This window comes from Armigeres subalbatus, chromosome 3 (genome assembly GCF_024139115.2).
Source record: "Armigeres subalbatus isolate Guangzhou_Male chromosome 3, GZ_Asu_2, whole genome shotgun sequence".
Classification (NCBI taxonomy): Eukaryota; Metazoa; Arthropoda; class Insecta; order Diptera; family Culicidae; genus Armigeres; species Armigeres subalbatus.
The window spans coordinates 202,460,589-202,474,249 of record NC_085141.1 but is presented as its reverse complement, the minus strand read 5'-3'; the positions used below and the strand labels follow the sequence as shown (position 1 = coordinate 202,474,249).

Below are 13,661 nucleotides of genomic sequence, written 5' to 3'. Positions count from 1 at the left end.
CCGCAGAGGGTTACGGCAAGGTGATGGTCTTTCGTGTTTGCTATTCAACATCGCTTTGGAAGGGGTAATACGAAGAGCAGGGATTAACACGAGTGGTACAATTTTCAATAAGTCCGTCCAGCTATTTGGTTTCGCCGACGACATAGATATTATGGCACGTAACTTTGAGAAGATGGAGGAAGCCTACATCAGACTGACTAAGACTAAGCGGATCGGACTAGTCATCAACACGTCGAAGACGAAGTACATAATAGGAAGAGGTTCAAGAGAAGACAATGTGAGCCACCCACCGCGAGTTTGCATCGGTGGTGACGAAATCGAGGTGGTAGAAGAATTTGTGTACTTGGGCTCACTGGTAACTGCCGAAAATGACACCAGCAGAGAAATTCGGAGATGCATAGTGGCTGGAAATCGTACGTACTTTGAACTCCGCAAGACGCTCCGATCGAATAGAGTTCGCCGCCGTACCAAACTGACAATCTACAAAACGCTAATTAGACCGGTAGTCCTCTACGGACACGAGACCTGGACGATGCTCGTGGAGGACCAACGCGCACTTGGAGTTTTCGAAAGGAAAGTGCTGCGTACCATCTATGGTGGAGTGCAGATGGCGGACGGTACGTGGAGGAGGCGAATGAACCACGAATTGCATCAGCTGTTGGGAGAACCATCCATCGTTCACACCGCGAAAATCGGACGACTGCGATGGGCCGGGCACGTAGCCAGAATGTCGGACAGTAACCCGGTGAAAATGGTTCTCGACAACGATCCGACGGGCACAAGAAGGCGAGGTGCGCAGCGGGCAAGGTGGATCGATCAGGTGGAAGATGACTTGCGGACCCTCCGTAGACTGCGTGGTTGGCGACGTGTAGCCATGGACCGAGCCGAATGGAGAAGACTCTTATATACCGCACAGGCCACTTCGGCCTTAGTCTGATTAAATAATAATAATGTTATTATGTTATACTAAATTTTTATAACAAAATTTGTTGGAGACATGTTGCAGGATGTTGTTTAAATAAGGTACACTGGGGGAAGTGGAAAAGGAAAAATCGATAGTGCATGTTAGAATTAGTGTAAAACCAATTTAAATGATCTAAATGCATTCAATCTGTTATAGTTACTTGCGCACCCCTATGCGCTCTGAAATGTCATTTGACGTTTGTCGCTCGGACAAACGAACTGAGTCGAAGGGCTCGAGTATATAATTAATAAAACCAGATAGTCAGTCTGTTCTGAAACCTCAACTGAAACAGTTTATTTTATTTCACCGCTCTTGATCGAGGAACCCCTTTAGTGAAGTACCCTTATTCATTTTAAGTATCCTCTTTAAAAGTGGCGACGAGCAGAAGAACATAACGCGTGTGCAAAAAGTGACTAAAAACCCACTAGTTTATTGATTGCGACGGTGCAAATTGGAAGCGAATAATCATCGGAAACTACCAACCGCGCACATCGTTGGTGTAGCCATTGTGTGCTGAACTATCTCCTAACGCCGGCGAGAATTAAGATATTGAGTTTATTCTACAACCAATCATCCGAAACCCGCAGACGTCGCTGAATCGTAAGTAAAGTGTGTAGCTGAAAGAAAACTCAAAAAGAAAAGTTTTCTTTTCAGCGAATAGCTAAAAGCGTGGAAAGATAGCGTCATTTTGGTAATCGCGGTGGTAAGAAGCGAAAAGGCCTTTTCACTGTATTGTGTGATTGGAAATAATAGGGTGACCAGAATAAAAATCTTTATTCGCATTGACAGAACAAATGTTTTATTGTGTTGTCTTTTGTTTAACATATTGTTAATAGTTATTCTCTTTTATTGAATAAAGGTTTTTTTAAGCAGCGTGCTAAGCATCGAGCCTCGTTCCGGTATTTCAGGCAAAAGGGCTCAACGGAGTCGGATAGCTGGATTCGAGATAATTCTCTCCATCCGCTGAGGAATTCAGTCCCTTTGGTTTTCACGGAAATTTAGTGGTGTTCGACGGAATCTAACAGCAAGCCGCAGACTGGTTAATTGTATTTCAGGGTGAGTCCTCATGTTAATGTGTCGTAATTTATCAAATAATTTTGGCTAGATAATCGTGATTTTATAGAGAATTTAATGTGATATTTTTTGTTTATTTCTATTTTATTTTATGCTGAACATTGTATATGCGGTGATTACGTATTGCTAAATGAATTGACAATTTGTTTTGAATGGTACTGTGATATTTTTTTTATTAAATATTTGGCTTTGGTTCTATATTTTACATAAAAAGAAACTTGTTGGCTTTGGTAGTTCGTACAATGAGCTCCAGTGTAGCCTTCTCACTAGAACCCTATCGTAGGGGAACATCGTTTAACGATTGGTTCACCCGGTTAAAATATTTCTTCAGGGTGAATAAGGTGAAGGAAGAAGACCAACTGGCCTATTTCATCACCATGAGTGGTCCAGTAATATTCGCAGAAATGAAGCTTCTTTTTCCGGGGGGAAACTTTGAACATGCAGCACTAGATGATATTGTGTCCAAGTTGAAGAATCGTCTGGACAAAACAGACCCTGATCTAGTACAAAGGTACAAATTTGGTACCAGAGTACAAAACCCAGATGAGTCAACGGAAGATTTCATTTTAAACTTGAAACTTCAAGCAGAATTTTGTTGCTTTGAGAACTTTAAGGAGGTCGCAATACTCGACCGCCTTATTGCCGGCATTACTGATAACAATCTTAGGCAGCGCCTATTAAGTGAAGACAAATTAAATCTAGCAAATGCAGAGAAAATAATCGCTACATGGGAAGTAGCTAGAGCGAATGCAGGGACAGCTAATCAACCGAACTTAGTGCATCCAGCTATGGTAGCCGCAGTTGCAAATAGGCCAAATGTACACATGGGCGTGGCGGCGACAAGATTATCCAAGGTTTATGATTTCGTTCGGAAAGACCAAGAAGGAAGTGATGATAGGGAAAGCAATAGCAGAGGGCCTGTAAGGAGCAGATTAGGGTTTCGACCGGCAGAGCGAACGCACAGAATCCAAGGATCGGAGGCATGGAATTTTCGGCAGCAGGGAGGACAGTTTGGAAGACAAAGACAGTGGACACGACCTGACTATTCACAAATGATATGCAATTTTTGCGGTGTGAAAGGTCACATCCGTAAAAAGTGCTTCAAACTAAAGAACCTTAACCGTGATGCAGTCAACCTAGTTGAATCGTATAGACCAGGACCCTCCGCTGACCGTCACATTACGGAGCTGTTGGAGAGAATGCGTACTAGGGACGACGAAGATGATGACGACAGCGACTCAGGTAATCTTCAATGTATGATGGTGGCGTCTATAAACAAAATTAGTAACCCTTGTTTAGTAGAAGTGGAAATAGAGCAAAATGTTTGAAAATGGAAATTGATTGTGGCGCGTCTGTGTCTGTTATTAGTAAAAGACAATATTCGTCGAATTTTATCAATGAACTGCGTAAATACAATGAACCATTAATGGTTGTTAACGGAACAAAATTGAAAATTGAAGGGAAGCAAGGGTTTTGGTAAAATAAACGGTAAAGAGGCGGTAATGCAGCTCCCAGTGTTAGATTGTGACAATGATTTTTACCCGCTTTTTGGTCGAACTTGGCTGGACATGTTTTACCCCGATTGGAGACATTTTTTTCCAAATTCCTTCCCAATCAACAGAATTGATGAATCCGGCGGAATTGCCGTTGATGATTTGAAAAACAAATTCAAAAACGTATTTACGAAAAACTTCACCACCCCTATCAATGGATTTAAAGCAGAATTGATTATGAGGGACGAAACTCCTATTTTTAAAAAAGCTTACGACGTGCCTTATAGATTGAAGGATAAAGTTTCCGATTATTTAGACAAATTAGAAAAAGAAATGGTTATTACTCGAGTTGATACTAGTGAATGGGCTTCTCCAATCATCATAGTAATGAAGAAAAATAATGAAATCCGTCTAGTCATAGATTGTAAAGTTTCTATTAATAAAGCTCTGATACCTAATTCATATCCTTTACCTACACCACAAGATATTTTTGCTAATCTGGCTGGTTGTAGAGTGTTTTGTGCCCTTGACCTTGAAGGGGCATACACCCAATTAGAATTGACGGAGAGGTCCAAGCAGTTCGTGGTTATCAATACAATGAAAGGTTTATACAAATACAATAGATTGCCACAAGGGGCATCCTCGAGTGCCTCTATTTTTCAACAAGTCATGGATAAAGTATTGGAAGGTATCGAAAATGTTTCTTGTTATTTGGATGACGTTTTAATTGCTGGAACGACAGCTGAGGATTGTAAGATCAAGCTCTTGTTAGTATTGGAACGTTTAGCTAAGGCTCGCATAAAGGTAAACTTTGAAAAGTGCAAATTTTTGTTAAGGAGCTTCAACATTTAGGACACATTATTAGTGACAAAGGGCTTAAGCCTTGTCCCGATAAAATATCAACTATAGAGAAAGCAAATGCTCCTAAAATGAGTCAGAGTTGAAATCATACTTAGGTTTACTAAATTATTATCACAAGTTTATACCCAACTTATCTTCTGAATTATTTCCATTATATAATTTATTGAAAAATAAAGTACAATACATCTGGGATGACAATTGTCAGAGAGCTTTCTCCAAGAGTAAAAGTTTACTGATAAAAACAAATTTTTTAGAGTTTTACGACCCTAAAAAACCGATTGTTGTAATATCGGATGCGTCGAGCTACGGTCTTGGGGGTTTAATAGCCCACGTGATAGATGGAACAGAAAAACCGATTTGTTTTACATCATTCTCATTAAACAGTGCACAAAGAAAGTATCCTATTCTACATTTGGAGGCGTTGGCTTTAGTATGCACTATTAAAAAGTTCCACAAATATCTTTACGGACAAAGTTTTACTGTTTATACAGACCACAAACCCTTAGTGGGAATTTTCGGAAAAGAAGGAAAAACTCGATTTATGTGACGAGATTGCAACGATTTCTTTTAGATTTGGCTATATATGATTTCAACATTATCTATCGACCATCAAATAAATTATGGAACGCTGATTTCTGTTCAAGATTTCCATTACCCCAAGAAGTTCCTGATTATTTGGATACAGAAGCCATTAAAAGTATAAATTTTAGTAAGGAAATAACCATCGACTTTAAGTTAATAGCGGAAGCAACAAAAAACGACCCGTTCCTGCAGAAAGTTAAATGTTTTATGGTCAATGGGTGGCCCGAAAGAATAGACAAACAATTTTCAGATGTCTTTTCAAATTTTTTGGATTTAGAATTGGTAGACGGATGTCTCCTTTTTCGGGACAGAGTCATTATACCCCAGGTGTTCCAAAAAAACATCTTAAAACTGTTGCATGGAAATCATTCAGGACTTATCAAAATGAAGCAATTAGCACGCAGTACAGTATATTGGTATGGTATTAATGCAGATATAGACAAATATGTTACTAACTGTGAGGCATGTAACAGTATGGCAATAGTTCATAAGCCAAAAGAAATATCTAAATGGATACCAACTACGAGAGACCGTTTAGCAGGATTCATATTGATTTTCTTTTACAAACACTGTACTTACCTGTTATTGGTTGATAGTTTCTCCAAGTGGATCGAAATTGAATTGATGAGACGTGGTACGGATGGAAACAAAGTGTTAAAAACTGGTAGAATTTTTGCGCGGTTCGGTCTACCGGACGTCTTAGTTTCGGACAATGGTCCTCCTTTCAACTCCAAGACATTTGTTGACTTTTTAGAAAAGCAAGGCATTAAAGTAATGAAAAGCCCACCATATAATCCATCAAGTAATGGTCAAGCAGAAAGGCTGGTTAGAACGGTAAAGGAAGTACTTAAAAGGTTTCTAATGGACCCAGAGATTTCGGAGTTGGATCTGGAAGACCAGATAAATTTGTTTTTATTCAACTTTAGAAATAATAATTTAACGAAAGATGGACATTTTCCATCTGAAAGAATATTTTCATATAAACCAAAGACTATTTTAGATTTAGTTAATCCTAAAATAGTTTTAAACGTCATATGGAAGTACCACATGTAGATGATGAAGGTCATACAGAACATCAGAATAGAATTTCTCCTAAAATTTACCATGATGCTATTGACAATCTGATGACTGGGGATGAAGTGTGGTACAAAATAATAGTCCCCAACATCAGACCAGATGGATTAAAAGCCACGTTTATTAAAAAGTACTCTCAACATGTTTTACAGATATGCGTTGGAAACGTGGTGATAATGGCGCAAAAGATCACAGGTCAGGATCTCTAAAGCAACAACTCAATGGCGAGGGCCGAATGTTTTTGATTACGAGGGAGGAGCGAGCCAGCGGAATGAACGACGATATGAGTACCCCGGGAGACGAGCCGCCCACTGGCGATGTGACGAATAGCCCACTGGCCAGTGGCGAAGTGGAAGAGGAACAGGCTCGAAGGGAGGGAGGAAAAGAAAACGTCGAACTTCCGAAAGTCGTCGGGTGGTGGAGCTCCGAAGATCGAAGCGCCCTAGGAAAGAACACCGTAGTGCTGATTATCATTATGATTGAATTTTGGAAATTTTCGGATTAGATTTAGTTTTTCAATGATTTGAATTCGATATTTGTTCTTGAATTGTTTGAACTCTCGTGGATTTATTTCGCGTTCCGATTATTGTTATAACATAGTAAAAGGGGAAGAATTGTTATAGTTACTTGCGCACCCCTATGCGCTCTGAAATGTCATTTGACGTTTGTCGCTCGGACAAACGAACTGAGTCGAAGGGCTCGAGTATATAATTAATAAAACCAGATAGTCAGTCTGTTCTGAAACCTCAACTGAAACAGTTTATTTTATTTCACCGCTCTTGATCGAGGAACCCCTTTAGTGAAGTACCCTTATTCATTTTAAGTATCCTCTTTAAAACAATCAAAATGGGCTATCAAAAACAGTCAATTTTGCACCAACTGTGCGGTAATGCATACCATTTTAGTTGCTTGAAATTGATGGAAAAAGATTTAAAAATTAGGAGTTGTTTTTCCACTTAACCCAGTGGGATGGGGTAAGTGGAAAACCCATGTTACCTTGACCTTCAATTGTAATGAGTAGTTACATATAACAAAAATCAAAACGGTAATTGCTCTAAGTATCTTTTGATGAATAATTTCATTGGCTTAACGGAATAGGTCCCAGGAATTCTCGTAATAGCTAGTGGAGGGCTGGTTTTGCCTTCTCGAACATTAAGTGTACGTAAAATCTATATATTCGCCCCGATGAGCTTTTTATAGGAAAAATGGGGCTTATAGGTTTATAAACTAATCAACTTAGTTGAACGAATTGAGATGACGTCTGTGTGTACGTGTTTGTATGTATGTGTGTGCGCAAAACACGTACAAAATTATCTGCTATTTTCAAGCACTTGTCCTTAACCAATTTGTTCGCACAAAAAATTGCATTCAACTGCAACACTTGCTAAAAATATAAATGAATGTGCATTATGGAAAATATTCACCTACCAGTGCTTTTTTTTTCATTCTCATAGATTTTTTTCATATGTAAAACATGTGAAAGGCATTCATACCGATAGGTGGATTGATCAGGCGTTTTCTTATGTACATTAGTCCAATTACCACTGAAATCACAATGGTAACAAAGAAGGAACATATTAAGATTCACAGCTATCCAAATAAACCCTGGAGGGAAGGAAAAATTTGCGTTATCAGAACATTTTCCACTTCCCCCGCAGTGTTTGATACCAGGGGTAAGTGTAAAATCTTTGATTTTTTTCCTTTCATGGTAATAACCACTACAAATTGAATAGGATTAGTTTAATTGTATTGTGATATAAATTCACTTGAAAAAGGGAAAATTGGTGCAAATAAAATGTAATTTTATGAATGATAAAATCAACTTCTCACGAAACCTAAAAAGACAGTTCAAGCGTTAACCGTGTTAGTGTATTATACAAATTTTAATATAGTATTAGTGTGGGCATCAAAGTGTATTCTTGCACAATGTTATGGTGTGGTAAAAACTGTAAAGTATGTGAAATTCCAATTTTTCGAGTCGATTTTTACACTTACCCCCTTTTTCCACTTCCCCCAGTGTACCTTATCTAAATTTCTATCAAAAATTACACTACACTACTACTAAACTACACTACACTACTAAACAAAAAACTATCAAATTTTGTTACAATTTTATCATAAAAATAACATATTTTGTTATAAATTTATAACAGAATCAGATACAAAATATATTATTTCTGTGCAGTTGCAAATTTTTACAGCTCGTGATAGGTCTCCAGATTGTGATCAACAATCAGAAATTTTTGTTTTTGAATGAACAAGAATATTTTTCGAGAACATGAAATTAACAACATTACAAATAAGGCAACCTTTGCAAATTATATTTGCGTTGTGATATCCATATGGCTGGAAGACTTTGCTACATCTATTTTAATTGCCTACTGTTGGGCAATTCGGTGTCAAGCATTTTTTAAATCATATTATGATAAAATCCTGTTACAACATTTGAAAGATAATGGCTACTAAGAACAAAATTCTATCAAAATAAGTTATAAATATCACAATATGTTAATATTGTGTTCAGTTTCAGTTATGCTCTCCTAGTCGGGTAGCTTAGCCAAATCGGAATTCCACCAAGGGGTTCCTCTTGAGGTTTTTACAGAACGTAAAGGGCAAGCTTCTTCGAAAGCTTCCACGATGTGCAACGTTGTAGTATCAACTACATCATCCAAGTCGGTAGGAGTTTCTATAGAAGGTAGATATCCATGAAATTTGGTAGAGAGCAACTCTGTGCAAAGATCCCAGTTTGTTGAACGAGGATTTCTAAAACGCAAGGTCTGCGAAGTAACATTCAAATGATCAAAGTAGATGTAGCGATGGTCAGATATCGATTCCTCATCTGACACATGCCAATTCGTCAACTCGTGACTGATTCTGTTGGAGCAAAGGGTTATGTCTAACACTTCTGCTCTATTAGATACCATAAAGGTTGGGCGATTGCCTATGTTAAGTAAACTAAGTTCGGTACTACTTAAGTATTCCATCAAGCTGGAGCCTCTCAGATTGATATCCGAGCTACCCCAGATGATGTGATGAGCATTAGCATCACTGCCGACAATTAGCGGAAGGCTTTTGAAGTGCAATATATGACAACTCGTTTGAAAGCATCCGTAGGGGATAGTTCATCATGTGGTAAATAAACCGAACAATAGACGTATTTCTTGACGGGGGTTCCGGCAGTTGCATCAATTGTGACAGCACATACATCTCTGGTTGTTAGTTCAGAGATAAGTGTAGCAACAATAGCATTGTTAACAAGCACACATGCACGCGGCATTGATCGAGAGTTTGCCATTTCTTTACTGAAAGCAGCAAAAACCGGGTTCATTAGGTTACCTAAGTAGAGGCTACCCTTGCGAAAATAGGGTTCCGGCACCAAAGCCACTTGGGATTTGCCATTTTGCATAAGTCTACAAAGATTAATCGTTGCTGTTCTTTTATGCTGAAGATTGATTTGAGCTATCTTAACTGAAGCCATTGCAAATTAAGATAATGCACTCCACAACTTCAGCATTAATATGAACAACAACGATGAAACCAAATTGGTATCTTATCAAGAAAGTCAAAGACGAAACACAGAGTACAATGTGTATAACGCATAAAGCGAATCCATATAGGTGACAATTTGTTGAAAAACTAAATAAAAACATGCTCATAATCCCACCCTTATTTAACCTCAAGTTGAGATTGAATAAGAGTAGCCGATTATTTCGGAGAAGCAAAAAGTCAACTACGCCATAGCTCCGGTTAGCGCAGTAAGCGCTGGTGCTTCACAGGCTCCGTTAGCGATTAGGTTCTTTTTAGACCCCCCCTAACCATTCATTCGTAGGCACGGTAAGCATAAAGCCGCATCACACCAAGAATTTGGACTCTTCTTTCCAATGACTGGGCGAAAGAACTCTTCCCTTCCGACCTGTGCGATCGATTGAATATTACGTTTATTTACATGCCTCAAATATGTGCATGAAAATACATTTATACATTTTTATACATTTTTTATCTGTGTTGCGAGCAAAGGCGTAGGATTGCCATTCCGGTTCCGGATGGCGAGTTCGATTCTCGGTCCAGTCTAGGATGTTTTCGGGTGGGACATATTCTCAACTCCCAGGGCATAGTGTATCCATTGTACTTGCCCCACAAGATATACTCAATTAAGTTGAAAACCGGAATACGGGACTAGCGAAGTTAGAGTTTTCTCGCAATCCGTACGTTAAACCTAACTTCGCTAGTGGCGCGCTAGTCAAATTAGGGCCTAATTAGACTAGTGCACTACTAGCGAAGTTAGGTTTAACGTACGGATTGCGAGAAAAATCCAACTTCGCTAGTCTCCCATTTCGGTTTTCAACTTGACTAGCGATACATACTCATGCGAGCGACAGTGATTAGTTATAGTGAGCGCTCAACTTTTGAGCTGAACAGACGCGGTTTGCTACCGTTCCGTGGAAGTCACAACTAATCCAGTAGTGTCGTTTCTCGTTCCAACTTAGCTCATCGCTGAGCCGTTAAGTGTCATAGTGCATAACACAGCTCCGCGATGGGCCGGCGGGAATATACATTCCGAATAGAAACCGGACGTCGCTATAATACATAAATTTTGTGCGACCATTCTGGGTCTGAAACAAAGTGAAGTGCTACGAATCCAAAACAGCAGAACTCTCGGTGTAACTTTCGATAAAGTTATCGACCTAGCGCTTGCGCAACGTGTATGCGAAGAACACGATGACTAACATGAATTCAGTGTTTGACGGGAAAAATTATTCGTTGCTAATCACCCTTGAAGATAGAGCAGTAGAGGACGTATCCGATCAAAAAATCATCGATTTTCTCAACAAGTACGGCGAGATAATGGACATACGTGAGCAACGATGGGGAGGCGATTTTTATTTTCCAGGAGTTTCGACCGGCGTTCGCATTTTTAAAATGATTGTAGAACGCTACATCGAGTCATGGGTAACAATTGATGGTGAAATCACACTTTGGGCAGCGTAACATGTGCATACATTGTTCACGTGGGTGTAACTGCGTGCAAAAAAAAACTCCTAGTGCCAAAATCATACGCTGATGCAGCAAAGCAAACAACCCGCTGTCCAGTAGCTGCAAATATAGCTATCGCTTCTATCCAGAAAAATAAGACTGCCATCCATACCACGCTCAAAACCAATACCAACTCAGTAGAGGTTGAAGAGCACGACAACAAGCGCAAGGAAGAAAAATTACGCTAATGGGTAATGGTTATCCAGTTATACGATTCACGGCAGTGTAGCTAACCATAAAATGTATTTCCTGATGGTCACTAGCAGTATACCCTAAGTGAACCCTCCATCCAAGTTCCACCATTCAGCCCGCGCTGCAGAAGGTCACATCGATGCATGACTCGTCATTCGGTCCTTTGAACGTTGGCGCTTGGCCCTCGTTCAACAGGACTACGTTCAGTATCGCTAGAGACTCTAGCAGGATATTACCTCTAGCGTTAGTGAACCCAGAGGCCCAATCCACTACCCACGTGTTGAAGTCATCGGCAACTAATGGCTTAAGACCAGTTAGTCTCGCTACAAGATTATCTAACACCCTAGTATACTGCTCTATGCTCCATCTAAGAGGACAGTAACAGTTGTGGGGGCAGCAGGGACTTTGTCCAAGGGCTTGACGACCCCTCCCCATGGCCACTGCGAGTTAGACCGGGACCATCGTCCCTAACCCCTAATCCCAAGGCGTCAAGCGACCCGTGCCGATGGGATGCATGGCCAGGGGTGAAATAATAAGCTAGGCCTTTAACGGAGCCTGTGGGGTACCTGGGCACCCTCCACAGTAATTGTCCCTTACCGCGTTATGCTGGGCTCTGGCGTGGTGGACCTCTTTCCCGAGCAACTCGTGGGACCAAAATGGAAAACCAAGTCAATTCTTCAATTAGTGGTAGTAGTGTAGGCGACAACCCCTTCGCAAGAGGTGGGTTGTTCAGGTCTCCGCCTAGGAGGCCAGAGGCAATAGTCGGCAGCTCAGTGCGCAGCGCCAGCGTGGGTCACTCAACCTTCCTCTCGGCTATAAAAACGCCGGAAGGGGTTATTGACGGCCCATGGCTTGTGAAGGCGATGAACCGCAAACGCGATGGGCTTTCGGCCTTCGAGGTGGCGACGGAACAGCTGGACGCCATCATCGACTTTGCGTCATCGAAGCATAATATCAGCAAGGACCTCAAGAGGAGCTTGCAGAAACTTCGAAAGTCGATGCTGGACGCCAAGCTGGAGAGGGCGGTCAGGACGGCCAAGTGTAAACCCGTGAAATCGGTGGAGTCGAGGTCTACCCAGACTGAGGCCCAAGGATTCGCGGACTCCAGGCAAGGTCGAGTCGACCGAAGGCGTGCCAGCTAAGACGGTGGTGCCAAAGTCTGCCCAGACTGAGGCTCAAGTATTTGCGGGTACGTCGGGGTGACTACTCCAACGGAGCAGACACAAAAACAGGGGAGACAGTCTCAGGATGAGCTCCTGGGGGCCGCTCCAAAACGCGGAGGGTTACTACCCCGAACAAGGGTAGTGGGGCTGGGAAGCTGAACCCCGGTCAGGTACCTCCAAAACCGGGGGAGGAAGGACCTGTAAAGGTCCGTCCACTCAGGCAAGACGGTGGTAAGGGTGTTAAATAACAAAACTAACACTACTTCCTGACAGCAAACTTTATTGGCGAAATGCTTCAAGCTGTAAATTAATTGTAGGTAAAGTTACTTAGGTTCCGCAGTATTTGATATTAATCACTTACATTAAATAGTGCCTATTTACTACAAATACGGCTTATATTCGGCTTATATCCTGCTATTTGCGTTATCACCCTGCTGAGGTTATTACAACATACATATAGTAAATTTATTTGCAGAAAATATTACAAGTAACCTACCAATATCAAACGATAATAAATCGCACAAGAATTTTACCTTCAGAACGGTTCTTTCTAGTTTATTTCAACTGTAGTTTAGAATAGGTAGCATTAAGTTAAGTATTTTAGTTCAAATATGAATTCAACTTACTTTTAGTGATAAATTTAGGAAAAATATAGATTTTAAGGTAGCACGTAAGCACATTGGTTTTCGATCCAAACAAGATGATTTGCATGTTGATATCATACCATAGAACAATATCTCTGACAGCTCTACGTGTGCTAGCGAACCTAGCGCTGGTAGAGCGAACGATGATTTCGTTACAGTAGAGGCATCGTGGTTAGGGATGCCGATGATATAGGCGTGACAACATCCCCCTCCCTGTGATGATGTACGGGATCTTCATCTTCACTACGCCTAGTCACGTCGAGCACCGCCAATCTTGAGACCGGTCGTCGGAATAGTCCTCCTGATGTTTGTACCATTGCCTGTCGAATCCTACCGTCCCTGCCTGCGGTAACCTCTAGAACGCGACCACGTACCCATCCATTCCTCTTAGTTTCGTCAATTATGATCACTACATCACCAGGGCAAACTGGTCTTGTTTCATCAAACCACTTCGTTCGTTTCATAAGCGTCGGTAAATATCCACCTTTTCCAAAAGTAGTCGACACGCTGTTGAATCAAATCCCAGGACATCCTGATAGTTCCTTCAGTTATGTTGAGTTTCATTGCTGGCTGTTTGACC

At 40.8% G+C, this 13,661-nt stretch overlaps 1 protein-coding gene and 1 long non-coding RNA gene across 2 annotated transcripts; both read left to right on the top strand.

Annotated features, from left to right (window-relative positions):
- The first annotated feature begins 1,188 nt into the window (after positions 1 to 1,188).
- Positions 1,189 to 1,955, top strand: LOC134223778 (uncharacterized). Its single transcript, XR_009982719.1, has 3 exons — positions 1,189 to 1,564; positions 1,619 to 1,667; positions 1,824 to 1,955. It is a non-coding gene; the product is annotated as an uncharacterized LOC134223778 (long non-coding RNA).
- Positions 1,956 to 2,280: 325 nt separating this feature from the next.
- LOC134219302 (uncharacterized) lies at positions 2,281 to 6,553 on the top strand. Its single transcript, XM_062698023.1, has 2 exons — positions 2,281 to 3,280; positions 6,201 to 6,553. The coding sequence occupies exons 1-2, from the start codon at positions 2,281 to 2,283 to the stop codon at positions 6,551 to 6,553; spliced, it is 1,353 nt and encodes a 450-aa protein (XP_062554007.1).
- The last annotated feature ends 7,108 nt before the right edge of the window (positions 6,554 to 13,661 follow it).